The following is a 27328-nucleotide window of genomic DNA, read 5'->3' as shown; positions in this document are numbered from 1 at the left end:
CATGAGCTTTGACTACCTTGGGTATGCACTCTTCCCTGGGCACACGGGTATATGGCACTGTATGCTGACGAGTGGCAGGGCTGTGCTGTGACGTGGAAGATTGATACCCGAATCGCTGTGAATTCCACGGCGTGCAGATGGATGAAAAGGTACTTGCTTAGGAAATAACGGGAGAAGTAGTCAATAGCTTTGGGGGGGAGACAGGTGCGTGTATAATGGCAAGGGATCCAGATGGGTATCTGTAATGAGAAACACAGGGTACCTATATCGCACGAACAGAGCTACGTAATGGAATCAATTCATCAAGTTTGTGGCATCTAGTAACTCGAGATCCCTTCCATCACCCCATGCCCAAAGCCCAAACGCCAGAAAAAAGCCCAGTCATCACTTCGGACGACGACCGTCCAGTCTGTAACCTTCACTGGGACCCTTCTTGTCAGGCGCCTTGCTCTTGTCATCCGCCTCGCCCTTTCTCTTGGCGGTTCCTCGGAGACTCTGTCCCTGGCCTGCAAAGTGCGGCCGTTTGGCGTCCTCGTGCTCCTGCTCCTTCTCCTCCTTTGTTTTCAGCGGCTTGTACTCGTACCCAAAGAACAGCTTATTCGGGGCCAAGCGCAGTGGTGCCGGCGCGCCAGTTCGGCTCTTGGGCGCAGTTGGTTCGGCCGGGACGGGCGTTGCCGGCTTTGGCGTCGACGTCTTGCTGCCCTTCTTTGTGAGGCGCTGGCCCTCGCCGACAAAGTTGGTGGGGTTGCTGGTGACGGAGGGCGCGATGGAGCCGTAGCCGATTGCTTGGGCCATGGTGCCCTGGCTCTGGACAAGGCCGCCCGTGGGAACGCCGCTGCGAGTGCTGCCGGGCGTGTTGGTGCCGCTTCTCCTCTCGGGCTCGACGTAGCCGACGGGGGGCGCGAATTCGACCGACACGTCTGTCTCAATCATGCTGACGCCCATCTTGTCCGTCTCGGGCTTGACATCCAGCACCGCCACCTCGTATATCTCGTCGTTGTACTCAAAGTTGAACACGTCGCCCTTGGTCAGCGTGGCAAAGTTTCTAAAGGCCCTCTCCAGCACAGCTTTTGGATCACTAATTTCTAAAAAGTTGACTGATTGGGGCTGGAGCTTGACCATCTTTGCCAGTTCGAGCGACGTGGTTCGGATCTGAATCATGTCGCCCACGTCCATGCCCAGTGTCTCCATCATCTGCAGCCTGTTAGTCTGCGAGAACCGCACATGTGGTCATGGCCAAGTCATCACCCACCCACTGGGGAATGTATGCCCGTCCCTCTTCTGCGATAAACTCCAACACACCGGCGTGGGAATGCCTTCCCTTCTCCCCGTTGATCATTTCCATCAGTAGCGGCCACTGCACATGCAGCTTTGAGACCTTGTCCAGGGCCGAGGGCGGCAGAATGATTTTGGAACCATAGTTCAGCTCGGGTCGCTCTGCACCGGGGGCCATGACGACGGGGTAGCACCTGTAGTACTCGTCGAATCGCTGCATCACCGGTCTCCGGCCGCGGGCCATGTTGTAAAGGTGTTCCGGGTTGGCCGGATCGAAGCCACCGCCAAACCCGGGTTGAAACTGCGATCCAGTTAGCCAGGTTGATCATGAACAGGGCTGAGGGCTGAAGCTGACCATGGCGACGGGTTGCCAATCGGAGCAAGTTTTGTGGGTGAATGCTTTCTCGAAGAACTTGTTTGCAATGAACAAGCGGTTTTGGGTCTAAAATCGACCACCGCGCGGGGAAAAGGTGTCCGACTGTCGCCGCTTATATATTCACGTGGTTGAACTGGAGGCAAGATGTGGTAAGTTGATGTCGAAGCTTGAAGTCGGTGCTTGAGGCGTCAATGTGGGGTGACGTGGAACATGACATGCAACGTGAACGCCAAAGGCAGCTCTACGAATGACGCAAAGGTCCTCTGTGGCGCACAACAGGGGGCATCTGGAGGTGTGGCTCAAGCTTAGCACCACGATGCAACAAGGGTTGCGCTAGCGTTGAACTTGACCTTGTCCAGATGTCAAATTCAGTTGACATTTATTTTCTATCCATCGGGTCCAGGCCCCAACTGCGTAGATTCAAGTCGCCATCACGCATCTTCAGAATCACCTTTGAGTGTGGAGGCATCGACTCTCGATTGGTTCATTCTTTCCATTGCTACACAGAGCCCATTTTCGGTTCCTTCCTTCACCATGTCCTCGAGGCATTCGGCGGCGCGACCAAATCGAGCGGGCGAGGACTTTGCTCGCACCCACCACGGTGAAGCGGGCAGCGACAGTGGCAACGCCAAATTTGACGTCCGAAACCCGTCCATACTGGCCCCGGACTCAAGAGAGGAGGATGCCATCCTGGATGCAGACGTCATCGGCAGCAGGCACTCCACAAAGCGCGGTGCCGTAAACCTAGACGGCTACGATAGCGACTCGGATAACGAAACATTCAACACCAGGGCTGCAAGCCGCAAGAAGGGCAAAGTCGATATCAATGAGCAGCTGGACAACTACGATGCCGCAGGATCTGCAGCAGCAGCCTCGGGGGGCAATGTCAATGGTGCGGACGAGGACGAGGAAGACCAAGACATGTTTGCCATGGGCGGCGAGGCGGACGCACCGAAAGAGGAGGAGGAGGAAGATGCCGACTTTGACAGGTCTGGAAAGAAGAAGAAGGATGTCCGGTTTCTTGATGCCGCGCAGATCATGGGCCAGGAACACGGCAGCAAGAGTGGTGGCCACGTGAGGCTCGATGACCAAGACAGCGAGGACGACGAGGCGGAAGCACAGCTGGCAGCCCTAGAAGAGGGCGTAGATGAGGAAGTCGGTGCCGGCGGTCTGAAGCGTAATGCGCCAAAGGTCGAGGCCTTCAACTTGCAAGCGGAGATGGAAGAAGGCCAGTTTGACCAGTCTGGCAACTACGTGCGCAAAGCAGCCGACCCAGACGCCGTCCACGACAACTGGTTAGACGGCGTGAGCAAAAAGGACATGAAAAAGGCAGCTGCCGCGCATGAGAAACGCGAAGCTGAAGCGCGACAGCAGCGCCGCGAAGAAGCCGACGTCCTCGTCTCTGACATGCTCAAGACCCTGATCCTGCAGTTGGAACCGTCAGAGTCGCCCCTCGAGGCCCTGGCTCGGCTGGGCAGAGGCCAGACCAAGACCAAGAAGATACCCAAATGGAAACTCAAGAAGATGAACAAGGGCGCAGAAGACATGGAGGTGGACAAGGAGGTGGACAAGGAGGACTCTGCCCAAGACGCGGAGCAGATGCGAATCAAGGAATCCATCAATGCCATCACTGACGCGGCTGACAAATTGCTCAGCCGTGACTACGAAGAGGTCTACGACCAGGACCGCGAGCTGCTCATTCGGGCATACCGGCGCGAGACCGGGGAAGATTGGGTCGAACCGGCGTCACGGCATCAAGATGTCGCGCACGAGGCGACTGCCACTGCTGAGCCGCCAAGCCAACAATGGGAATTCCGCTGGACAGATGGCCGCGATGGCGGAGCGAAGCAAGGCCCGTTTGACAAGGCGACCATGAAGGCGTGGCAGGATGCCGGATATTTCGCACAGGGCATCGAATTCCGGAGCGCTGGCAGCGGTGATGACGGTTGGACAGCGACGGCCACCTTTGCGTCCTGATTATTCCATGCGCGGCGAAGCGTGCGTCATCCGCCATTTGCTGGCGTCTCAAAGCGCAGGATTTTGCTGATGCTCGAATGAGGCATGAGCCAATTTTGGGACTGTCTACACCACAATAGAATGGATGAACCGGCGATTGTCTCGCAAATTATCTGCCGTGTAGGATGGAAACATTAAACATGGCACACTGGTGGAGACGATTTCATGGATGGCAAGACTAAGCATTGGGCCCAGACACGGGGGTTGACACACGGGCAGGTTGCCCCGGTCCAGGTGGAAGTTTACGATTGAAAACTTCCGAAGAGCTTGTATTCCCTGTGGGCAAAGTTCGGGACGACGAGAACTGTTCCTGGTGTTCCCGACGACTGTCCCCGGGCGGACGCGGCTGCAAAGGCCAGAGCCGCCCGCAGCCGTGAAGCTCCGGGAAAGATGGGCAAAACGGGCGAATGGATGGCCAATACAGATGAACCATTTCCCGCCATGCATCCGAGCCGCCCACGCGACCAGAGGGGCCCCGGAATTAATTAGATTGAGGTCATCGTGAAGGCATTCCGCTGCTGAGAGTGCGACAGAGCTGGCGTCGGTACATTTTGGACATGTCTGGGCCGTCTGATTTTTTTTTCCGTCTCCTCTCACACCTGACTGCGTGAGTCAGCAGCAAGTCGTCACCGCGACCGGAGACACGTTTTGAGTGATTTATCATGGCTATTACTCGCGGTCTTGCTGCCAGCAGGCATATCTACAACACGATAAGGCCAGCAGGGCCTACCACGGGGGTACATGGACGCCAGGCTGCGACAACCATGGAACAGCGGGTACCCCTCATGTCCATGTTTTTTTTCTCTCTCTCAAGGTGGTGCTCATGTGCTCGTCGGTGTGGTTGAGAGAGCGTTTCTATTAACGAATTGTGTCCCCGCCGGATCCGTAAAAAAGACGCATCGGCTGGGTGGAGCAAGGCGAGGCCCGTCAAAGCATCATCAATGGCTGAGCTCATTCGATTCCTCATCAAATTACATGGCGCAGGGAAGAATCGCTGGCGAATTTTGCCTTTGCGGTGCATGCAAGTGGCGGCTGGCTGGGATATTGGATGGCCACTTGCACGACCACGGCGAGGATGGACATGAAGCCCGCGGCGTCTGGCATGGCAAGGCAATTGAAATATCGTCTCGTTGAATAGCGTGAATAGTAGTACCGCTCGTGTATCAGAACCCGGCTCCGTCTCACGGTGCAAGTGTGAATGATGCATGCACCCGCTTGGCTAGGTTTGCGTGCACCAGTTGTTGGCCGCTGACGTCTGCTGGTCTCAACAGTCCCGACGCCGTGGCCAGCCAAGACGCAGCCAGTTGCGCGCCCAGCAACACACCAGACACCCCAAGCACCAGACCCAAGCTCCCAAGCTCCAGGGACATGGACTGACCACTATTTTGTCCCGCCTTCCCTCCGTCCCCTCCGACTCCATCTTCTTCCCTCTTCCTCTTCCTTTTTCTTCTTCTCTTCCCGCTCTCCATACAACTTCACCATTCTTCCCACCAGGCACTTTGTCCGGTATGTATCCCGTCCTGCATTGGCTGAGCAGAGCTTGACCACAGCTCGACACCAGCTCCGTCTCTAGCTTCCCAGACTCCCGTGCTGACGTCCAAGCTCCAGCTCTCTCCATATACACACACGCAAAATGGCTCCCGTCAAGGTTGGCATCAACGGTTTCGGCCGTATTGGCCGCATCGTCTTCCGCAACGCCGCCGAGCACCCCGAAATCGAGGTCGTGGCCGTCAACGACCCCTTCATCGATACTGAATACGCCGTGAGTTGTCCCTTTTGCCCTCTTTTTCTGCCGTCGTGTCCGAGTGGGCTGTTTGGCTTGCCCCTCCCCCTCCTTCCCTTGGGTAGTGGCCCATTCACTGCCCCTCACTTGACTCTGCAGGTCCATGCCACCACAACAATTCCAGCTGGGAGCCCCACGCCAGCTTTACTCTTGCGAATGCCGCTTTGCTGACTGGAACCCGTTTGCCATGACCAGGCCTACATGCTCAAGTATGACTCGTCCCACGGCATCTTCAAGGGCGACATCAAGAAGGAGGCCGACGGCCTCGTCGTCAACGGCAAGAAGGTCAAGTTCTTCACTGAGCGCGATCCCTCTGCCATCCCCTGGAAGTCCGCTGGCGCCGAGTACATCGTCGAGTCCACCGGTGTCTTCACCACCACCGACAAGGCCAAGGCCCATCTGGCCGGAGGCGCCAAGAAGGTCGTCATCTCTGCTCCCTCTGCCGATGCCCCCATGTACGTCATGGGTGTCAATGAGAAGACGTACGACGGCAAGGCCGATGTCATCTCCAACGCTTCCTGCACCACCAACTGCCTGGCTCCCCTTGCCAAGGTCATCCACGACAAGTTCACCATTGTCGAGGGTCTCATGACTACCGTCCACTCCTACACCGCCACCCAGAAGACCGTCGACGGCCCCTCTGGCAAGGACTGGCGTGGTGGCCGTGGTGCTGCCCAGAACATCATTCCCAGCAGCACCGGTGCCGCCAAGGCTGTCGGCAAGGTCATCCCCGACCTCAACGGCAAGCTCACTGGCATGTCCATGCGTGTTCCCACTGCCAACGTCTCCGTCGTCGACTTGACTGCCCGCATTGAGAAGGGTGCTTCCTACGACGAGATCAAGGAGGCCATCAAGGAGGCTGCCAACGGCCCCCTCAAGGGCATTCTCGCCTACACCGAGGACGATGTTGTCTCCTCCGACATGAACGGCAACACCAACTCCTCCATCTTTGACGCCAAGGCCGGCATCTCCCTCAACAAGAACTTTGTCAAGCTGGTCTCCTGGTACGACAACGAGTGGGGCTATTCCCGCCGTGTCCTCGATCTCCTTGCCTACATTGCCAAGGTTGACGCTGGCAAGTAAATTTTGCCTTTGATTGCTACGACAGGAACCGACTGCTCAATATCCTGCATCGGGAATGTGGCTTTGGCAACTCCATGGTACTTTTGGCTGCGGTCCCCGAGAATGGCCTCAAGGGATTTTTTTTTTTTAAAGAAAATAAGAGAGTAACCGAATGAAACCAAAATCGAGTTTAAACTGGCAGCTGGGGACTTAAAATTGTTTGTAATGAAAATGAACAAAATATTCTCTGGACATGGTCCGGTCGAGGCAGGGGTATATATACAACTACTTGAGAATAGATTGCCTGTTTCTGTCCATTGTATGCCTTAACTTGTAGTGGTGGGCGTAATGTCCGCGGTGTCGGAGTTTACGTGTAAAAGAACACGCTTGTATTCTTTACTCTAGACATTGTCATTTGCCCGTCATTGTACACTGTCTATTCGCAGCACTGCTCTGATCATGTCAGTAATGTAGTTCAGGAGTTGCACATTGGCCCCGGTGCTGATTTCATCAATTTCCATTCATCTACTGCTACTTTGCACGGTGCCAGACCCAAGCCATGATCCACGCCCATCACCACCTCCTTGCCAAACACATCGCATCTGGAAATCGAAAAAGCAAAATGACGCTCTCCCTCTGGAGACGGCGGACAAAGTATGAAACGGAGGGGATATCATGGTACAGGAATGAAGAAAATAAGGGAAGAGGAAGAAAAGTATAAAGGAAAAAAAAAATACACTGAGGGGCGGGCGGGAGATGTCCTAGATGGCAGAGCTAGACTTGATACCGTGTGTTGTGCTGGGGGGATGAAGAGAAAGATGTGTTCAACTAAAACGCCGTGGATGCACAGCCCGTCCCGGGCTTTTTGTCCTGTTCCCGCTCTCAAAAACGTCCTGACGCCTCGTGTTTTTTTCAGTGTTGCTGGCGGGCATTCCGCCTGGCCCTATTTCTCTCATAATACATGGACGGCTGGTGGGTTGTGCTGCTGCTTGACGCACCAGCCGTCGGGGTTTTTTGGGTGAATACAACCACTGTCGCCGGTTTCATCGGCGGCCGGGACCCGGTGGCGCGGTCCAAAGATCCTTGAGTGACTGGGTGGGAGCCCAGTCGATCTTCTCCTCGGCGCACCATAGTCGCAGCACGCGTAGTGATGCGTCGGCAACGTCGTCGAGCGTGGACCACGGATGCACGTCGACGCGAAGGCGCGGGTTCTGGATGGTGGAGGAGACTTCGTGAACGCGCGGCCATATCTTGTTCTTTTCGCGCAACCTCGCGACAATCTCCTTGGCGAGTGCATCATTGAGGCTGTCAAAACGGATGTAGCACCTGATCAACTCGTCCAGCGACATGGCGTGCAGCATGAGGACCATGGCATACAGCGGTTGGCTGTTGCTGACGTCGCAGCGGCGCATTTCGTTCTTGAGGAACTCAATCATGGGAAGCATGCTCAGCCATGCGCGGTGGTCTCCAATCTTGTGGTCCATGCCGCGCCAAATGTCTGCTCCGTAAAACGCCATCATGAAGACAATGATGCTCTCGAGGCTCAGGACAAAGCCAGACTTGACCTTGGCCTCTCCAGGTTTGCCCCTCATGCTCCCCGTGTCGCCGCGGAACCTCTTGAGCGTTTGGTCTGCTTCGTGTTTTAACTTTTTTCCCACTTCCTTCAGCCGCTCCACCTTGTCACTCATGGCCTTGGCCTCTGCGCTTGTTGCCTTGGGAGCAGCGTCGCTGCCGTTGGGACGACGGTCTGCAGGCGCGGCCGCCGACGCCGAGGGAGTCGAGTTGACTGCTTCCGTTGGCGTTTGCGCTACAGAGTTGGTCGAGCTCACTCGTGACATGGCAGCAGGCTTCTTGGATGGTGTTGCTGGCGTGGCGAGCTTCTGATGTGTCGATACGTCCGACGACCGGGGCCGCTTCATGGCAACTCCATCAGAAGCACCAGTCACAGCCCCAATAGGTCTCTTCCTTGCTGGAACATGTTGCCCTGCTTCCTCGCTACCGGCGCGAGTCCGCTCATTCTCACGTTCTGACTGGCTTTGGGAATCTTTGCGACGTGCTGGTGCGCGACCAACAATATCAGCAAAGCTTGCTCGCAGTGCCTTGGGCACATTGAGAGAGACAATCAGCCTCCTGCGGTGGCCCAGTTTATTCTTCGGCTTGCGATCGTTATCGCCATCCCTTTTAATCCCGAGGGCGTCCCTGCCGTCTCTGCATCTCTCATCTGACGAGTCCGATGCAACCTTTTTTCGTCGTTTCAACTCTGCTTCTATGGCTGGCGGTAAAGTGGGTGATAATAATGGAGGTATTGTCACTGCGGGTCTAGGCTTCTTGATATCCGTCTTCTTTTGCTTCGGTGTCGCCGCCGCCGCTTCACTTGGGCCGTCCTGCCTCTTTCTGTCTTTTCTAGAGCTCAGGTCGTCATTGTCGCCACGCGAGGGCCTATCCTCGAACCCTAGATGCAAAGGCGACAGCAATGGCGGTACGTGTGCCTTTGTTGAGGTGTCTGGCTTCATTGGTGAGGTTCGGTTGGCGTTGTTTCCACGCGCCCCGTTTAAGGAATCGCCGCGAGGTCGACTAGCCGGCGACGTACTCCGTCCAGAGTTGATGCTGCTCTTCAGAATAGATCTTCCATTCAGCAACGAGGAGGACGAGGGCCCCCGATCGTCTCTAGAAGCAGGAGCAGACCCATCCCGATCCCTACCTCTGTCTCTATCTCTGTCCCTATCTCGCTCTCTCTCCCTGTCTCGCGATGCTGGGAGAGGCTTTTCTTTCCGCCGTGGCACCTCGTCGCGATTGGATTGCGGGCGATCCTCAGGCTTCGGCCGTTTTTGTGGGCGCTCGTCATCGGCATCAGGCATACGTCGCTTGCCTGCAGGTGAGGGGGGGCGTGGAGGTAACGATGGCGGTTTGGGGGGGAGCCTGGGGGGGGAAAGGCAATATTGTTAGCTTTGTAAAATTGACTACAGAGTTTATCATCAGGCCATGCCCACCTTGTGTCAGCAATGTTGTGGTCGCGAGTCGGTTTCGGCTTTGCGCCGGTAGACTCTGGCTCCCGTATCCTTGGGCCATCCGGCCGCTTGGGTTCTTGGCGCGGTAGTTTGTTGGTGCCATCAGCAACTGCAGGGGCGGGGGTAGATGTTGCAGAGCTGGTGGCAGCCGCGGCACGTTCGCTCTCCTTCTTTTTGGTAATGGCGGGCTCCGGGGGCGAGGCAGAGGCGACGAGGCCAGTCTTTTTGTTCTTGTAGTCGCTCAACGACAACTTCTTCTTCTCGCCAGTACCGGTGCCCTTTGCGAGCGTGCTGACCTCGCGCGGTACGGGCTTGACCGGCTCTTCTCGCATGTCGTAGTAGGGTCGCGTGAACAAGGTGCCACGGTCGGCCTCGGATAAGAATGTCAGATATTGCAGACGGGTGTTGTGCCATTCCTCGAAGCGCCTTTTAGCGCCACGAGATTCGGCCGCGTCGTCCTCGGGCGGTGGGCGATATCGCCAGGTGGGATGAAAGGCTAGATGGTGCGGTTTCTCTGGTAGAATGCGCTTGGAGAGCACCTCAACCGTCTTCGCCGCAGCTTCCATTGTTCGCGGGGCGTGACCATGCCGGGAGGCAAGACGCGGCGGCGAGCGATCGAGCGCAAGCGGCGGCAATGGCGGCGGAAGCGACGACAGTAGCAGCAAAACACGCGGCTACGTCGTCGCACGAAATGAGGCGGCTCTCCGGCTGAGAAGACGGTTGAATGGACCGAGGGCGCGAAACGCCGTGCGGTAGGCGATAGTGTAGGATCGTAGCCGCGAGGGTGGGAGGTCGTTGGAGTTGTGACCCTGGACAGAAAGGATGGGGTAGATTGGTGTCGGAGCCGGCGTGGATTTTGTCGTCCCACCACGGTTGAGCCCGAGTCCACCACGTCGCTGCGACGATGGGCCTCGAGTCGGAGGATTGTATAGGCGTGCTCTTCGACCACGAGGAACAAACGAGGCAAACGAGTGGATTCGCAGGGCAGCAGAGAAAGAGTTCAGCTGCGCAAAGCTCGCTCCCTTCCCCAATAGCCAACAATGGGGGCGGTTGCGATTCAGCGCGGGCCGAGACAATGGTCGACGGAAGCCCACTACATTCGAGGTAAAAGAAAACACGGGAAAAAAAAAAGACGGGGATGGGGTTGGGGCGAAATGCGGCCGACTTTTTGGGGCCTTGTCACTCGTCAGCGGCCAGCGTCAGTGCCTGGGACAGTCTTTGACCCCGTCGTCGGTGAACCGTCTTGGTTGGCCGCGTGCAAGATGGGCGCCTTCAACACCCGGCTCGCTCCCAATGGGGGATTTACGCGGCTGTCTAGCGATTGAGACTGGGTACCCTCCGTTGTTGGTTGCTGGAGGTGAGTTGATGTCGGATGTCAGCGTGATGCCTGCCAGTGCCAGGCCACGGGTTCGGGTGGTTGTGGCTGGTGATCAACCCAAGATGCTTTCCACCTGGGCAGGCCCGCTTTGTCGCCGCACCTTGTCGATTCGCGTCGTCGGAATACTCGTGTGCTCCGTACCACACAGTGCGGGTGAATTGGTGCAGGATTAACACATGCTGACGGCTGACGATGTCGAGTAGGTTGAAGGGGATTAACAATGTGAGTAACCAAGTGGGTTTGCAGCATTCCTCCGCCGCAAACGTGAGGAGTGCCTGCCAACTTTCGGTGGAAAGTACCTACCCACGTACCTTCCTTGCTTTGACAACGAATTGCAAGGTCGCCCTGCGTGCACATGGGCCCTAGACTCAGGTACCAGGTACAAGAATGCCGTGCTTTGATACGTCAATACGCAATATCGCAATATCAAGCACTCAAGTGGCATGAAGAGAATGCTTTCAAACTCCATCCAGTGTCCCTGCTGGCGGGCGGGAACGGACCAAGCAAGCGGACATCTGGACGAACAAGCGACGAACAAGCGACGAGATACTCGAGTGACCTATGCGCTAAGCCCGGGTGTCATTGGATTGTATAAATCCATTCCTTGTGCATCGCGCCCCCGGACCAGATAAGTGGGCACGATGCCATCTTTTACTCTACTTTATAAGTTTATCTTTCATGTCCATTTCGGTTGACGGAGCACACGCCATGGTGCAGACAAGCAGACCGGGAGGTGACGAACGAGGATCATTTACAAATGCTGCGTCGCGAAAAAAGCCACGGAACACCCAAAGCATGCCATGCTCTCCTAACCATTGTTAGTATGACTATTTAATTCGTCACTGCATGTCTTCATCTCTCATGAAAATCTTGCCAAGAGGCTGTGGACGGGAAACTTTCATTCGATCGGTTCCAGTCCATTAATCAATCAACGTCACCATCGTGGCCATGCACCGACACTTCACCAAGCCACATGACCATGACTGACACATCGGGCCTTTGATTCACAAATATTCAGTCATTCGGTCCATTGTCGGGCTGATGTAGCAAGTACAGCGAGTCAGACCAAGATACACAGGAAAACAGCTGAGCAAACTCTCCTCAATCACCATCCATCCAACACTCAGTAGCAGCAACCCGTCCGTTCATGTTTCTCGCAATCTTCTTCATCGCCTATTTATGCGCTGCTTTACGCCTCTTCGAAACTCCATCGCCATTCGAATTATTCAAGTGTGCCTCAATTGTCTCCAAGCGAGTCGTAAGCGAGGATATCTTTTGTAACGGGCCCGGAGGCAGGTTATTAGTTATGTCTTTGATGATGTCTTGGTACAGGTCTTTTGTGGTAAAGTTTCTTTGCCAGGCACTGACAGTTTGTAGTTGCAACTCCAATTTCTGGAAATTTGTCTCGGCTTCTTTTGAAATACGCTGCAGACCGCTGTCGAGGGACGATAGTCTCTCATTCCACGAGGTGCCTAGCTTGCGCTGCTCGCCAATTTTTTGGTCCAGCTTGTCCACCGACGTGGAAATACTATTCCTCAGACCGTCTATACCCCGACGTAACGCTGACACCTCGGCAAGGGACTGGTCGGCTTTAGCAGCTGCACTTTCTCTTGCAATTCTTTCCTTGTCGACAAAAGACCCCAGGTCGTGAGCCACCTTTGTTAGCTTCTCCTGCATCATGCCTTTCAACTTGTCGCCTAGAGAGGCAGATAGTGGCTGAAATTTTTGGTCAAATATTTCCTCGATTTCCGTCTTGTGCCTGCTCGCCAGCTTGGCTTGCGCATGTTGCCCGCCGTCGTCTGTTTGTGCTGGCAGTTTCAGTTTCAGAGCATCTTCAATGGCCTTGACTGCCTCCGAGGTTGACATTTGCTTTTTCGAGTTTGTGTGGACTATTTCCATGCACGAGTCCAGCCGTTTATGCAGACCGGCAATGGACTGTGGTGCCCCATCAACAGACTCGCATTGCAGACTCAGCTTCATGATGTGCATCTCATCCGTCACGGTTTCCAGACGCTGCCTGGTCTTCATGCCAGGGTCATCGTCTTCGGTTCTCCGATCCCCGTCCTCTACGCCCTTTGAAATTTCAAATGCCGAAACAATAGTATCAAACCGTCCCAATTCCCTAGACAGAGCTTGCGAGGTCATCATGTTTGATGCGAGATCATCCATCTTCTTCGAAAGCTGGTTCAGCTTGCGTTCGAGTTCGGTCAACCTGCCATCTGACCGCAGCCTCGCACTCTCATCTTCCATAGTTTCTTCTGTAAAGTTGGGTAGCCTCTTGTCCCAACTGCCAAGCCTTTGCTCCAGCTCTTCTATATGCATCTGAAGCCTGGCGCTCTTCTGTCTTTCCTGTTCAAGGCCAATTTTGAGTCCTTCTGTTTCTTTTCGGAGCTGCAACTGATTGTCATTGACAATTTGAGTGAATGCCTCTTCCAGGCAGGCACTAAACTTCTCGTCCAAAGCCTTTTGGAGGGCGTTTAGACGAGCATCGACGTCCTCGCTCCGTAAGGCATTGCCATGCGTCGTTTTCAGTAGCTCTTCATTCTGTCTGTTTATAAATGCGGCCAGATGAGTAATCAGTTTCCCGTCAGTGCCACCAAGTCGTTCGCAGCTCTTTGTCTTCTCCCTTTTCCACTGATCGATCTGCAGCTTGAGGACCTCCCTGTGGTTCGAGCTCTCAGGGGCTCGACAGCGTTCAAGCTCGGTTTGCATCTTCTTCAGATTCTTGTCTTGTTTATCTCGCTGCATGTACCAGTACATTCTGTCGCAGAGCAGCTCGACCAAGTGCTTGATGTCTATGTCCCTCCGCAGGTGGCCCAACGGCGGGGGATGATGCTGCATACTGGAAGACGGCCCTTGAGGATGTTAATAACCTTGGATGTTGGCCGTGAGCGGCCGGATAAATAGTAAATGACGCACCGTGTTCAATAGGCTTCGCGTTGTTGCGAAACGAAGACATGGTCCCGTGATCGTGATTGGGCTCGTTTGTTGCTGACGTCAAAATCTCTTCGCGTGGCCGGTCGTGATACCGTCGGTCAGGCTCATCCGAGGGGTGATATCGAGGGAAATATTGATTCCGAGGTCTAGACGGTCTGTTTACAGAGCGACGAAAGTTGCCTGGCCGTCGTCGGCTCCTGCGCACCATTTTGCTCCTGCTTTAACAGCTGGCCAGTCGTCACGTGGGTTTGGCGGCTGGCAAGGTTACGGCAGTACAAACGCAGATACTGTGATACAGGTGAACGAGCTACTAGTACCGTGCTTTGCTTTATTGATGCCACGTAAATACTCTTGTTCTTCTTTTGGGTGTTGGAAATGCGGTGGATGCAAAAGTAGGCAGAGTCAGGGTACGATGCTGCCCAGTCCGTCGTTATCCGATTCCCAGGGCTTGACCTGACAAACTTGTGACATCAACTGGATTAAAACAGCATTATGAATCACTGAAAGTGCCCAGGTGCTTTGTGGGTTGCAACATGCAAATTGCTCGGCAGGCTCACTCTTTTTACTAGGTACGCTGACAGCCTACCACGTACATGGTTATCAAGTTTTATATAATAAAGAGCAAATATATTTTCTTACAAGCTACCTAAATATATGCATTAAGTGAAATGATTAAGAGGATAAGCGCACCTGGTAAAAAGAGTGAGCCCGCCGAGCAATTCACTCCGATATACTCCGTAGCACTGAACATGTACAAGTGCGGGTGGGTGCAAACGCCGTATCCACGGTTTGCAATGTGCACATAAAGGACAGGAAGTGTGATAGACATGAAAGTCAGCATGGCCCATGAAGTGATTTTCTTTTGTAAGGCGTTTTTCATATGCCATGCCATTGACTTGATGTTGAGCTGGTTTTTCGCATTTGGCATGCGCAAAGCTGCAGGACTTAGGAAGAGCGAATCAGGTGGCAGAATTCATGCAACATTGAACCCGTTTGGGCGGAAGCCAAGTCGCGAAAATTTTATGGGTCGCGCTTACATGACTGGTCCAAAGCGAACCTAAGCGGCCCAAAGCTCTGCATAAGCGCAACCGCCAGCTGCAGGCTCGAGGCTGTCGCAGCAGGGCAATTTTCCGAGGGTGAAGGCTTGACTCTTGACCTCGTGCAATCTGCCTCCGCCAACATCAGCCAATTCGAAAGAACCATCACAACCATGGCTGCAGTAAGTCATGCCGCAAGCTCCGCCGCCAAATCGCAACAGCTGGGAAACTAACTGTTTTTTGTCTGCAGCCATTAGTGACCGTCTCCGAATCCAAGGACCTTCGCGGTCTCAACCTCATCGCCGCTCACTCTCACATTCGCGGCCTGGGCGTCGATGCCACCAGTCTCGAGCCCCGAGCCGCGTCGCAAGGCCTGGTTGGCCAAGAAAAGGCCCGAAAGGCTGCTGCTGTTATCCTGCAAATGATCAAGGATGGCAAGATTGCCGGCCGTGCGGTCCTGATTGCCGGCCCTCCCAGGTAGGAATGCCATGGACGGGGGACGAGACGAGACAGCGTGTGTACAGGGGAAAAGTTTTTCTTTTTTTGTTTTGCTGACGCCGTCTCAACCTTTTAGCACCGGCAAAACGGCCATTGCCATGGGAATGGCGCAGTCTCTCGGCCCCGATGTTCCCTTCACTTCGCTTGCTTCGTCCGAAATCTTCTCCCTCGAAATGTCCAAGACCGAGGCCCTCACGCAGGCCTTTAGAAAGTCCATCGGTGTCCGCATCAAGGAGGAGAGCGAAGTCATGGAGGGAGAGGTTGTCGAGATCCAAATTGATCGCAGCGTCATGGGAAGCACCAAGCAGGGCAAGCTCACCATCAAGACCACCGACATGGAAGCTGTTTACGACATGGGCAGCAAGATGATTGATGCCATGACCAAGGAGCGCGTCATGGCTGGTGACATCATCTCCATCGACAAGTCTTCGGGCAAGATTACGAAACTGGGCCGGTCGTACGCGCGATCCCGCGACTACGATGCCATGGGCGTCGACACCAAGTTCTTGTCGTGTCCCGACGGCGAGTTGCAGAAGCGCAAGGAAGCCGTGCACACTGTTACCCTGCACGAGATTGATGTCATCAACTCGAGGACGCAGGGCTTCCTTGCCCTCTTCTCTGGCGACACTGGCGAGATTCGAAGCGAGATTCGAGACCAGATCAACACAAAGGTTGGCGAGTGGAAGGAGGAGGGCAAGGCTGAAATAGTCCCCGGCGTCCTGTTCATTGACGAGGTGCACATGCTTGACATTGAATGCTTCTCATACATCAACCGCGCCCTCGAGGACGACCTGGCCCCCATTGTCATCATGGCCAGCAACCGCGGCAACTCCCGCATCCGGGGCACCGACTATCGCAGCCCCCACGGCCTGCCCATCGACTTCCTCGACCGAGTCGTCATCATCAACACCCACCCTTATGCTTCGGAAGAGATCAAACAGATTCTGTCCATCCGCGCACAGGAGGAGGAAATCGATGTTTCACCCGACGCCCTGGCCCTGCTCACCAAGATTGGCCACGAAGCCGGCCTCCGATACGCCAGCAACCTCATCAGCACGTCACAGCTGGTTTCTGCCAAGCGACGCGCCAAGCAAGTCAGCGTTGAGGACGTCCAGCGCAGCTTCCAGCTATTTTACGACCCCGCACGTAGCGTCAAGTTTGTGGCCGAGTCTGAGAAGCGTCTGATTGGCAACGATGGCGCCGTGGACTTGTCGGTGACGAATGGCTCGGCTGCCGCCACGGAGAGGATGGATCTTAGTTAGGATAATTGGAGAGCGAGATGAATTTGCTTTTTTTTTCTTGGCAGATGAGGGCTGGATGGCGTTTTCGGGGCAAAAACTTTGATGCCGAGGAAGTTGGGCTTACGTTACCCTCTGTTTTTGTGTGTTGTGCGTCGTGTATAGTAAGATTTGGCAAGGAAGGCCTAGATAGACCCCATCAAATCACGCATATTAAATAAATCCCGGCATTGTTTTTTTCTTTAAATTGCAATTTTCCCTTTTCCCGTGGTCCTTGGCGTCGGATGTCACAGACGAATGGCACTCTGGATGAGGCAGCATGAACAAAGACTTGAAAGTTTTACCATGACAAACCAGCGTAACGCGTCGACAGGACGTAATTTATTTCGTTTGTACCATAATCTCAATCCACCCTCAGTAGCAAAATTCAATATCCCTGTGTTCAGCCAAATAATCCCCAATCAAAATTCCATGCTGTCATAACCGTCTCCATCCCAAAAGCGCAGGAACATGAGTGTCCAAGCCTCGTAGCCATTGACACCAAGTCCTGGACAACCAGTCAGTGTCCGCCGCATACAACTACACATCTCGAAACACTTACTTTTTTTTTCTTTACTCGGCGTCCTGCTTGACACGCTTGGCCACGGGTTCATCCTGGTCATCATCATAGTACTGCTCCTCCTTGACGGAGATTTGGTCGTCAATGTCGTCGAATTTGGCAGGCTTGGCCTTGGGAGCGCGAGTCTTGCGCTTCGGCGTTGCCTTGGTGGGCGTTGCCGGGACGCTGCCGTTCTTGGTGTTCTTCTCGGGAGAGTCTTGGGTGCGGCGAAGCTTCTGGATGTGCTGGCTGAAAGGGGCGTTAGCGGTGGATGAATCAAGTCTCGTGGAGACCAAGGCAGTGAAGATTTGGGGGCAAGATGAGAGGGAGCGTACTTGACGCCGTTGAAGGTGGTCGTGAAGCCCTGGGATTGCATGTGCTCGGCGACTTGGACGAGGACGTCCTTGCTGGGCTTGGCCACTTCGATCATGGCGAGGAGGAGGCCGAAGTGGGAATGCTCGTCCCATTTGTGGGTGCTTAGGGCGCGAGACATGATGAGGGTGGAAAGGGTGAATCTGCGTCCGAGGCACGAGATGAAGAAATATGTGTGGTTGAAGATGGTTGATGGTTACAGGGCGGGTGATGTGTACAAGGCGGCCCGGGGTGATGTGTAAAGGAAAGGGAGTGGCAGATGGAGAGGGGGAAAAAGTGAACAGTTATATAGTTGCAAAGGTGAGTGACGGTATAGAGAAAAAGTGAGCAGCTTGGGGAGTAAAGGTTATGAGCGAGGACGAAATGATGAGAAACTCAGCCAGAAGTGAGCGTAGAGCTCACCACCACGTTGATTCAAAACAAGGAACAATAAAAAAAAAGGGAAATTCACCGAAGAGCACTCTCTGTGAAAGAGTACCCGCGAGCACGCAGCTCGTTCATGATCCCGGTGATTTGCTCACTCGTAAAGTTGACTTGGTTGAACACAGCCAGGAGGATATCCTCATGGACACCCTCGTCCCATTTCATGATCTGGCGGGGCATCTTGATGTGAAGCAGATGAAAGACGGGCGGAATGTAAACGAATAATAGAGGTAGGGGGGTTGTGAAGGGTAGAAAATGTGAAAAAGGAAGAACGGGCGTGGAACGGGGATGATATAAGGCTGAGATGTGAGAAGAGTGCAGCTGTGAGGAGAGGTGAGAGTGTAAGGGCAGATGCAATCCGTGGCAGATTACATTTACCCACCCAGAAGTATACACGAATATATTGGGGTATAATGCGCGACAGCCAGGTCCTTGACCTGGTGAAATATTTTTGCCTCCCACTGTACAAGGACAAGAGGTGAGTGCAGCGTGAGCGTGGGCTGCCATGGCTTGTGTGAAGAATGAGTGCAGCTGTGATGAGGAGATGAAATTGCAAGTCTCACCGAATGCCCTCCCAAGTAACTTCGTGCTTTCGGGCCTTCATGCGGGCCGCAACATCTTTGCGAATCTCAGCGTTCATGGCATTCGCCTCGGTCCCGGCCTCGTAAAAGGCCACCACAAGGTCGTGGAGGAAGTTTGGGTCGTTCCAGTGGCCGCCGGGTGCCATTGTGTCGTAGCAAAAGGTTGTGATGAGCTGGGGGCGTGGCAGACGGTGCGTTGCAAGGGGCAAAGTTAAAGGGAGGTGTTGAGTTGAAGACGAGTGGTCTTTTTGCAATGTTGGGGATGCGGAAGAGGTTTGGTTGGAGGCGGATGGACGGCCGTCATGAAAACGGCGTTGCAGGTGACGGCAAACAGTGGCAGTTCACAACCAGACCCGCACAGCACATGCCAACTCGCCACTCGCAAAATTATTATACACTGCTGTTTTGTACATGCATGTCGAAACAAAGATTACAACACCAAGCCCAAGAATAAAAATGATGGACCATGATCCCATCAGCCTCCGTCATAACCCCGTTGCCTTGAAACCCAATGACGTTCAACATCAAATATCTATGTTTTTATACATCATACCTCCTCGTCCCCATAGCTATAACTTTGACAGCCGTTAGTACGAGCATCCTACGGTATGAGACTGGAGAACGTACTTGTCATCTTCTTCTGGATAATCAGACTCCGTGGCGCCGTTGTGTGCTGCCAGTGCTAGTACGGCTTCGTCGTCGAGCGGCTGTTGCTGTTCCAGCTCCTGCGTATCTAACCTTTGGCGCTTGGTGGGAGGTTCCTCTGGCGCGTCAGCATCATCGTCGCCGTCCTGTTCTACTACCGGCGTCCCGTCTGCAGCGTCTGTCGTTTCCGTCGCAGGCGCAGTCGCCAGTGCTTCTACTGGCGGTGTAGTGAATTCTGGCGTTGTTTCTGTGATGGACTCTGACTTGAGAGGTTGCGGCGGTGATGGTGGCGGTGGTGGTGGTTGTTGTAGTGATTGTAGTGGTGGCGGTGGTGGTGATTGTAGTGATGGTTGTTGCAGTGGATGTTGTTGTTGATGTTGGTATTGTTGTTGTTGTAGCTGTTGAGCTCTCTGCTGGTCTGCGGTATCCTCTTGCTTAAGAGTTATGCTGGGAGCATGAGCAGCATGAGCGGCGTGAACAGCGTGAACAGCGTGAACAGCGTGAACAGCGGCGGCGGCGGCGGCAGAGGCAGAGGCGGTAGAAGCGATAGAGGCAGGGGCAGGCAGGGAAGCAGAAGCAGGACCGATTCCTCCGTCTACGGGCGACACGGCTTCGGTTTCAGGCTTCCTCGGCCGGCCTCTGCCCGGACCTGGTCGTCGAGTGATGGGGTTCAAGGTTGGGTCAACACGACGAGACAACTCCGGTGCAGTGCCGTTTGCCTCGGCCTTGTTTTGAGACCTGCGCAGACCCTGAAAGTGTTGACTGTGGCTAATGTCAGTACGGAACGGCAACATTGAAATCGTCAGTCCCATCAGGGCGCGTAGCAGATTGGGACATTTACAGCCTGGCATGGCCTCACTCGAGGCGGCTCTTTAGTGTCGCGACCACCAGGCAGAGTCGCATTGGCTGCACCGGGAACCAATTGCAGTCGCATGACACCCAGCTCAGAATAACGCGAGGCGAGGCGAGCCATTGACATATAAAGCAGTTGACGGCGACAGCAAGGCGCATCAGACATACCGACATCCCTCATTGGTGAAGCCGTAGCCCAAGGTTCGCATGTGGTTGCCAATGGTGGTCCATTCCGCTCCACTGATGACACCAATGTTTTTGACGGACAAGATGGTGAAGAACAAGTCCTTGTCTGCACGGTCGTTCCAATTCTTGACGTTCATGGTGCCTCCGAAACGGCCCAATAGGGTGGGCCAGCGTGGTCGCGAGAGATGGTCTACAATGTTCAGCGGTACAAGTCGCGAGCGTGGTTCTGCACCGAGCCGCGGATAGACCGTGTTAGGAGGCGGGCTGGATCGGTGCGAGAAATTGGTAGTGAGATGGATGGTCGAGGGAATCTGGAGCGCGCGGAGGGCTCCGTGCCCCCAGCGGGAGGTGGAGCCGACGCCGGCTTGCGGACCAAAGATGTTCCGGTTGCAGGCGGACCATGGTGGCTCATGGTGATTTGTCTACCTGTCGCTGCGGCGGCAAGAGGGAGCGCGAGGAAGTGTGAATAAAAAATAGCTGGTCGTGACGGATTTTAAAAAGTTGTTTGCTAAATACATTTTCGGGACAATTTCACGAATCGACACGGACATGTAGTGGTACATGTAGCCTGTGGTGAGGCCGATGCTTGGACTTAGCCGGAGTTGAAACGGTGTTTAGCCGGCTGTTGTGTTGAGCTCAGCTGCCTGGCAGCCCCAAAACCCAAGCGGCAGCGCACTCACCGAGTACGGCTTGACGACAATCCATCCTTTTGCAAGTAAGCACCGCCAATACACGCCAGCATAGGCGTACCACGTCTCAGTCCGCAGTCTATCGTGGCGATATTTTCGCAATTGATCTCGTTCAAACCCCCCTTTTCTTTGCGTGAGACCACCAGATAGACGCAACCACTAGTTCTACAATCGTATCTTGCCACCCTATACCATCCGTACACCTAGAATTCCATTCCCAAGCTCTGGGACCATGACATGCAGCCAGTCGCCCAGCAATACTAGTACTAGTACTAGTTCCATCCACCTCGGTAGGCAGCTGACAAATGCCTGGCACCTCTTCACCACCGACGTCAAGGTGGCTCCGTGGCGGTGTACGAGACGGTGCAACGCGGCCTGTCCATCCCAACGATTAGTCAGTCACCTGCCACCAAGTTGGACAAGAAGAAGTGCGAGTGCGAGACCAGCCAACACGAAGCACCAGGTACGTACCTTGCACGTGAGTTCGCTCCTTGGACGTGGAAAGTGGCCCAGAGTTCCCGCCAAAATTCGCGCCCCCCGTCGCGTCTCCCAAGCACCTCACCCCATCCCCTCCAAGATGTTGATTGGGGATACGGCCGAGGCGCGACCATAAAGACCACAATAATGACTCCCAATGGTTTTAAAATGTCTTCTTTATATAGGCACAAATTTTCTGCATCTTTCAGGCGTTTCTGGAAACGAAAATACAACTCGTCGCACGTCTTCCACCATGGTGATGATTTGCTGCCTCTGCCCCTCTTTTGGGATGACGCCGTCGCTGCCTCAGCCGACCAGACACCATCGGTGTGATGGGCGTGTGCTGGGGCCCTCTGCGCTCCAGGTCTGACGCATCCCTTGACCAAACGTGGCCATCGGTTCTGGGGAGAGATGCAAAGAAAAAAAAAGTTTTACGAGCCGTCTCCAGTGCGTTGCGACACTGTGGCAGACACTGGGATCTTTTTCCATCTATCGAACTACATACCACGGCCAATTCTCTCGGACCAGCAACCGAGTAATTGGCTAATTGTTCTCATATGGAAACCAGAGAGATAGCGACATGGTAGAACCGCTGGCACAGAAAACGGCTTGCCAATCGAGGTAGAACTTGTGGTGGCTTTCGCCTGCGTATCATGGATGGGTCCGCCGGGGCTGGCGGAATGAACTGCAAGGTTCCAAGGCCACCGCAGCACACCCCCCCTCGGCCTTTCTTTTCTTCTTGCTTTCTTTGGATTGAAGAATGAGTCACACTGGTTTCAGTCCATGCCAGAAAAGCCATCCCTGTCGATGGGATTGCATATTGCAGTTATATCGAGACGTCACGACGTTCAACTGGCCTTGCGACAACGATGGACCTGAACTGTGCGACGGCACTAATTGGCACGGGGCACACTGCCTGTTGCTGCAGTAGCAACGGCGACAACGACGGCATAAAGGGGCCGTGCCTGACGTGCGGCCCATGAACTGGTAATGCAGTGCGACAGACGGCATGTTGATTGCAGTCGATTTTGTTTCCACAATCAACAGCGTAACGAGGTGCAATCTGGAGATGGTTTTGCAGTCGGTGGCTTCTCCATCTGTTGGCTGTGATGGTAGTGGAGACCTGGCCGCTGCTGCATGCACTTTACGCGCTGTGCAGGCACCTGTGCCCTGACTCTGACTGGCTGCCACCATTGGGCGCTGTAAAGTTGCCACTGTGCCTCCAAGCTGCCTGGCGTCCCCACTTGAGCACCGTCCAAGTATCCTTGCCCACCCTCGACTCCATCGACATCCAAATCCCAACATCCGGCATCCAGCATGCATCCCCATTCCCCCAATGGCTGCGGCACCAGGCAACCATGCGCCTGGGAACCTCATCTCAGACTAATCATTCAGACGCTGGATGCCAATTCGAGCCCAGATGTCCACCAGCGGCGCCATGGCCCGGCGTCGGTTCCTGGATTCCTGCATCCAGACACCAATTGTACACCCCCCTTCCCCCCCCGTCAACACCATTCCCATGCCCCCTTCATCAGATATTTGTTTGTTGCCCGCACGCCTCCGTTTTTGCCTGATGTCGATGCCTTTTTAAATGGAAACTTGTCCCCAAGGCCATATTTTCTCACCCTTTCCTCCGACCACATCATCATTCGTACCAACCGTCGTCATCTTTTGGCCTTGGTCTTGCGCAAGGCATGCCGCAACTATTCGCATAGCAAAGACCTTTCTTCAACCCCCAAGACTTTGGCATCGGATCGCTGTCTCGGCTGGTGACTAGACTTTGACCACCCATCTTCGACACATCTCGCCGAACAGGTCTCGTAGTAGCGCCGATACACGTTCAACCTTGACTCACCAGGACTGCTATACGCTTTTGGTCTGCTTGTCTCGGCCAATCTTGGAACCCATCTTGGGCTCGGGTGTCGCTTTTCCAAGCTGCCTGGTGTCATCTCGCAGCGGGCTATATCTACTGCTCCTGCTTCCGCCCATCATTCACCTGCCCTGCGCCTGGCTGCTTCTCGTCAGATCAGAACGTCTCAATATAACACCAACCGCTTCACATACTCACCGACAGTCTCAAATTCGCCAAAATGTCCCCCAACAGTGATAATGCCATGGCTCGATTCCTTTTTGCCATCTTGAAGCAAAAGAATCTCAAGGATGTTCGTCTTTGCTCCAAATTATCCCTGTCCTGTGTGTGTGTGTGATGGATGCACTAACAGCCATTCAAGATTGACTGGAACCAAGTCGCCCAGGATCCTGTTCTGCTGCAGCCCATTACGAATGGACATGCTGCCAGAATGAGGTACTCTCGCTTCCGGGCCACCGTCACTGGTCATGAACCCCAGAAGCGTGGCCGCCATGGTGAAAAGGATCGAGTGTCCAAGCCTTCCAAAAGGGACCATGCGTCCAAGAAGGACGCCATTATCAAGTCGGAGTCTGGCGTGAGCCTTGCCTCTCTCGCTCAGGTATGTCCCGGGACACCGGTTTCTGGAATCACAGCCGTGAGCACCGCTAACACCTTAGCAGTACTCCCCAGCCTCGCTGCCATCTCCGTATCTGGGTGACAACGATGACTTGAACGCCCGATTCCTCACACCCTGTAGCGACGACATGATGTCCATCCGGCCTGCCGTCATCGAGAAGCGCCGACACCGAGACTCCAACGCCTTCTCCCCCATGATGGACAACAACTCGGATTTCTTCACAGATTCCGGGAGTCTCACAAACTCACCGGCATTTTCAGCCTTTGATGCTGCCTATGACCTGGGAAGCTACAGCACCGCAGCTGTCGATTTCCAAAGCCACGACCCATCCGACCTCAGTGGTCCTCAGTCGGTGTTGGACTGTGGCCAGGAGTGGAACGAGCGCTTCCATGACCCCCAGCTTTTTTGATACCCCGTGGAAGCTGCAGATTCCATGGCGGGATGGTGTGCCTCTGTCTTTTTTTAAAACTAATGGCGTGTGGATGGATGAACTTTTGAACTTGCTGTATGACTTATGACAAAATTTGGCCGAGATGAATGCCGCTGTGATGAATTTTCTTCTTCAGTCGGTTGGCCTGAAAATGGAGTTGGGGATTTGGCAAATTGTATACTAATAGCATTATTCTCCATGAGAATGCAATACGATGACAAAGTCGAGGAAACGATAGCTGTGGCTGGAGCTGGCGATGCTCCTGATGTAAAAGTGCATTCCTTTACCGTGCTAGCATTCGTGTTTTCCTCTACTGCGTACGATTGAGACGGTCCCTGGGCTTTGACGGCGCATTTGATAACCTTGCCGGTCATGAAGAATGTGTTTGCACAACTCACTTTCAATTCACTTTCGGTTGGCCTCCCTCCTCCCCTTGGCGCCCTACAATAACCACACCCTCTCGCTCATCATGTGCATTCAAGCTTTCTTTTCTCCTCCCTCACAACCAAACTGTGAAATTTGCGCTGCCGCAAAACATCACATAAAGCTGACTTGTACGCCTTTGAGCTGACCACTTGACAGCCCAAGCCGTCATCCGCGTATCACCACACCGTCAACACTCGAGAATCGGTCTGTAATCAACTCCAATGGGAATTTCACGGCGACTCTGCTAACATTTTGCCAGCCATCATGCCTGAAACCCCCAAGAAGAAGGAACCCACTGCCTCCGAGGCCATGTTTTTTTTTGCCATTGTGAAGCATACTCGCAACAAGGCGGACATTGACTGGAGCGCCGTGGCCGCGGAGCAGGGTTTCAAGAACGCAGAAGTCGCCAAGGTATGTTTGTCCCTCATTTTCCCATCTGCATGAGCCACGCAAAAGACTACCGTGCCGGGATGCTGACGGGGAGCAGGTCCGCTTCGGCCAGGTCAAGCGCAAGCTGGGCATAACCACCAACACCGACACGCCTACTGCCTCTCGCACACCTGTCAAGAAGGGTACTTTTGCAGCCGACACTCCCACCAGGGTCACGAAGAGCAGTGGCCGGGCGGGATCCAAGGGGAGGGCCAGGGGAAAGGACGTCAAGGTGGAGGGCGAGGACGACGACGACGAGACCGTGGTTGGGATGAAGAATGAGCATCTGGATGCCGAGCTGGAGGCTGATGTTGGGTCGTTTTTGACTGAGGAGGCGTCTTTTATGGATGAGGAGGAGCCTACGGATCCGTTTTAGATGCTGCTGCGCGTGTCGTGGCGGTGGGATGTGTAGGTGTTTGATGAGACGCTTGCGCCGCGTGAATGGGAGTGGACGATTTTGCTTTTTCTTTTTTTGCAGGGATTTAAAGGACTCACAGCTGAGAAGAATCGATGAATAATGTCTTGAAATCAGCGCGGTGCACTGCGAATATCCCATATGCTGTGACATTTGTATAAGTGAGTGACGGCAAGGCTGCCACATGTGCTGACAGGGCTGTTGGTTTGCGTACAATCCACCACCGTGTATAGATGCTGATATTGGCTGCGGACTACTCGAGACGAGTGTTTACGCCGTTTCTGCGTTTGTACGTGCTTCTGCTGCTGCTGCTGCTGCTGCATAATACGCAGTGTTCTCCTCGAGCCGTTGCCGTGCTCTCAACTGACCATTGCTCACCTTGTTCTCACACTGGTCGCTGGGCAAGGCAAGCCAAAGTTCAAGTATTTAACCTATTCCTCATCTGACACTTGCATACCCTTCTCTAACAATTCACAACCACCCATTCTCGGACCGCACTTTCATCAACTCTCACAACCGTCACAAACAGCGCCTTCTCATTCAACACCAACCACAGCTCCCAGCAAGCCATCAAGACAAACCCGACTCAACAAGCGTACGTTTTTCAAAAATCTTGCAAATATTCCCATCTAACAACGCGCAGAAAAAAAATGCCGCGCAAAGCCAAGGCTGCTGCTGCCGGCGGAGAAGGAGAGGCGCACACCGGCCTCACAGACGGCGAACTGCGCTTCATCAAAGCCGTCTTCGATAACATGACGCAGAAGCCCGACGCGGACTGGGACAAGGTCGCTACTGATCTGGGCCTCAAAGACGCAAAGTGTGCCAAGGAGCGTTTCCGCCAGATGTCTGTCCGGCACGGCTGGCGGGAGCAGCAGCCGGCCCCGGGCAACCCAAGTCCCCGCAAGCCTGGCAAGAATGGTGCCACGGGGCCGTCGGGCGATGGAAAGATTACGAAACGGGGCCCGAGGACACCCAGGAAGGTGAAGAAGGAAGAGGCTTCCGACGCCGGGGAGGACGATGAGGTTGATCTCATTGGGGGCGGCGACGATGGCGGCGAGGCCAAGGCGGAGGCTGAAGCAGACGTTGAGATTTGAGACATTGGGATTGGAATCCGACGACGGATTTAGTTTATGATGGGAGATTTTCAGTTTTACGGGCTGCTGGTGGAATGGTATAATGGAGCTGAGCTAAGTTGATGCGAGTTGATTCAGGGGTAGACACGAGGACACGGATTCCATGCTGGCTTCAAAATCAGAATCGAAGCTATATTATTGCAGTTGACCACTCGTTACGAGTGTGACCTACAGCGTGATGGACGAGGCGTAGATTTTGCATGTCCATGGCGGGATAAGCTGTTTGGTGCTTTGGCGAACAATAGCACCACTCCAGTTTCCAGATGACAAGACATGTTTAATCATCCAATGAGGCCAGACCTGAGCGCATCTAGTCAAAAAGTAAGCCCGCCAAGCAGCTCACACGTGGTGCTGTCCGCTCACTTTCTTCTCACTTTACCCGTTTACCAGCCCGCCTTGCTCTATGTGCCTTGCCAAAACAAAAGGCCGACAAGATTCTTAACTCTGCAGTCCTTTTTAACACTCCTCCATCATCCTCAGCTTTCACAGCATTTCCCTTGCTACATCAAGTTGAATCACCGAGTCTGCCCGTCCTAGCAAACCTCGTCAGCTCTCCTCAAGTTCCAACTAGTACTTAC

At 54.3% G+C, this 27328-nt stretch overlaps 12 protein-coding genes across 12 annotated transcripts; 6 read left to right on the top strand and 6 right to left on the bottom strand.

Annotated features, from left to right (window-relative positions):
- Nucleotides 1-384: 384 nt before the first annotated feature.
- MAA_07673 (ubiquitin fusion degradation protein) lies at nucleotides 385-1633 on the bottom strand (the record flags this gene model as incomplete). Its single annotated transcript, XM_007825671.1, has 3 exons — nucleotides 385-1194; nucleotides 1253-1576; nucleotides 1631-1633. 3 exons carry the CDS (start codon nucleotides 1631-1633, stop codon nucleotides 385-387), a joined length of 1137 nt encoding a protein of 378 aa, XP_007823862.1.
- Nucleotides 1634-2185: 552 nt separating this feature from the next.
- Nucleotides 2186-3628, top strand: MAA_07674 (gyf; the record flags this gene model as incomplete). The annotated part of the gene is made up of 1 exon (XM_007825672.1): nucleotides 2186-3628. One exon carries the CDS (start codon nucleotides 2186-2188, stop codon nucleotides 3626-3628), a length of 1443 nt encoding a protein of 480 aa, XP_007823863.1.
- Nucleotides 3629-5300: 1672 nt separating this feature from the next.
- MAA_07675 (Glyceraldehyde/Erythrose phosphate dehydrogenase family) lies at nucleotides 5301-6533 on the top strand (the record flags this gene model as incomplete). The annotated part of the gene is made up of 2 exons (XM_007825673.1): nucleotides 5301-5429; nucleotides 5646-6533. The coding sequence occupies 2 exons, from the start codon at nucleotides 5301-5303 to the stop codon at nucleotides 6531-6533; spliced, it is 1017 nt and encodes a 338-aa protein (XP_007823864.1).
- Nucleotides 6534-7555: 1022 nt separating this feature from the next.
- On the bottom strand, nucleotides 7556-10086 carry MAA_07676 (uncharacterized protein; the record flags this gene model as incomplete). The annotated part of the gene is made up of 2 exons (XM_007825674.1): nucleotides 7556-9431; nucleotides 9503-10086. 2 exons carry the CDS (start codon nucleotides 10084-10086, stop codon nucleotides 7556-7558), a joined length of 2460 nt encoding a protein of 819 aa, XP_007823865.1.
- Nucleotides 10087-12071: 1985 nt separating this feature from the next.
- MAA_10609 (uncharacterized protein) lies at nucleotides 12072-14043 on the bottom strand (the record flags this gene model as incomplete). The annotated part of the gene is made up of 2 exons (XM_011412327.1): nucleotides 12072-13753; nucleotides 13818-14043. 2 exons carry the CDS (start codon nucleotides 14041-14043, stop codon nucleotides 12072-12074), a joined length of 1908 nt encoding a protein of 635 aa, XP_011410629.1.
- A 1002-nt stretch (nucleotides 14044-15045) lies between these two features.
- MAA_07677 (TBP-interacting protein) lies at nucleotides 15046-16632 on the top strand (the record flags this gene model as incomplete). Its single annotated transcript, XM_007825675.1, has 3 exons — nucleotides 15046-15054; nucleotides 15123-15349; nucleotides 15447-16632. 3 exons carry the CDS (start codon nucleotides 15046-15048, stop codon nucleotides 16630-16632), a joined length of 1422 nt encoding a protein of 473 aa, XP_007823866.1.
- Nucleotides 16633-17220: 588 nt separating this feature from the next.
- Nucleotides 17221-17699, bottom strand: MAA_07678 (uncharacterized protein; the record flags this gene model as incomplete). Its single annotated transcript, XM_007825676.1, has 2 exons — nucleotides 17221-17455; nucleotides 17542-17699. The coding sequence occupies 2 exons, from the start codon at nucleotides 17697-17699 to the stop codon at nucleotides 17221-17223; spliced, it is 393 nt and encodes a 130-aa protein (XP_007823867.1).
- An 861-nt stretch (nucleotides 17700-18560) lies between these two features.
- Nucleotides 18561-18728, bottom strand: MAA_10608 (sterigmatocystin 8-O-methyltransferase; the record flags this gene model as incomplete). The annotated part of the gene is made up of 1 exon (XM_011412326.1): nucleotides 18561-18728. The coding sequence occupies one exon, from the start codon at nucleotides 18726-18728 to the stop codon at nucleotides 18561-18563; it is 168 nt and encodes a 55-aa protein (XP_011410628.1).
- Nucleotides 18729-19129: 401 nt separating this feature from the next.
- On the bottom strand, nucleotides 19130-20402 carry MAA_07679 (uncharacterized protein; the record flags this gene model as incomplete). Its single annotated transcript, XM_007825677.2, has 3 exons — nucleotides 19130-19157; nucleotides 19210-19989; nucleotides 20248-20402. The coding sequence occupies 3 exons, from the start codon at nucleotides 20400-20402 to the stop codon at nucleotides 19130-19132; spliced, it is 963 nt and encodes a 320-aa protein (XP_007823868.2).
- Nucleotides 20403-23521: 3119 nt separating this feature from the next.
- Nucleotides 23522-24326, top strand: MAA_07680 (uncharacterized protein; the record flags this gene model as incomplete). Its single annotated transcript, XM_007825678.1, has 3 exons — nucleotides 23522-23593; nucleotides 23654-23899; nucleotides 23961-24326. The coding sequence occupies 3 exons, from the start codon at nucleotides 23522-23524 to the stop codon at nucleotides 24324-24326; spliced, it is 684 nt and encodes a 227-aa protein (XP_007823869.1).
- A 711-nt stretch (nucleotides 24327-25037) lies between these two features.
- MAA_07681 (uncharacterized protein) lies at nucleotides 25038-25578 on the top strand (the record flags this gene model as incomplete). Its single annotated transcript, XM_007825679.1, has 2 exons — nucleotides 25038-25184; nucleotides 25261-25578. 2 exons carry the CDS (start codon nucleotides 25038-25040, stop codon nucleotides 25576-25578), a joined length of 465 nt encoding a protein of 154 aa, XP_007823870.1.
- A 689-nt stretch (nucleotides 25579-26267) lies between these two features.
- On the top strand, nucleotides 26268-26711 carry MAA_07682 (uncharacterized protein; the record flags this gene model as incomplete). Its single annotated transcript, XM_007825680.1, has 1 exon — nucleotides 26268-26711. The coding sequence occupies one exon, from the start codon at nucleotides 26268-26270 to the stop codon at nucleotides 26709-26711; it is 444 nt and encodes a 147-aa protein (XP_007823871.1).
- Between the last annotated feature and the right edge of the window lie 617 nt (nucleotides 26712-27328).

The sequence above is a fragment of the Metarhizium robertsii genome (genome assembly GCF_000187425.2).
Source record: "Metarhizium robertsii ARSEF 23 chromosome Unknown MAA_Scf_1, whole genome shotgun sequence".
NCBI lineage: Eukaryota > Fungi > Ascomycota > Sordariomycetes > Hypocreales > Clavicipitaceae > Metarhizium > Metarhizium robertsii.
The sequence above is the reverse complement of the archived record's forward strand: the minus strand, read 5'-3'. Positions and strand labels throughout refer to the sequence as shown.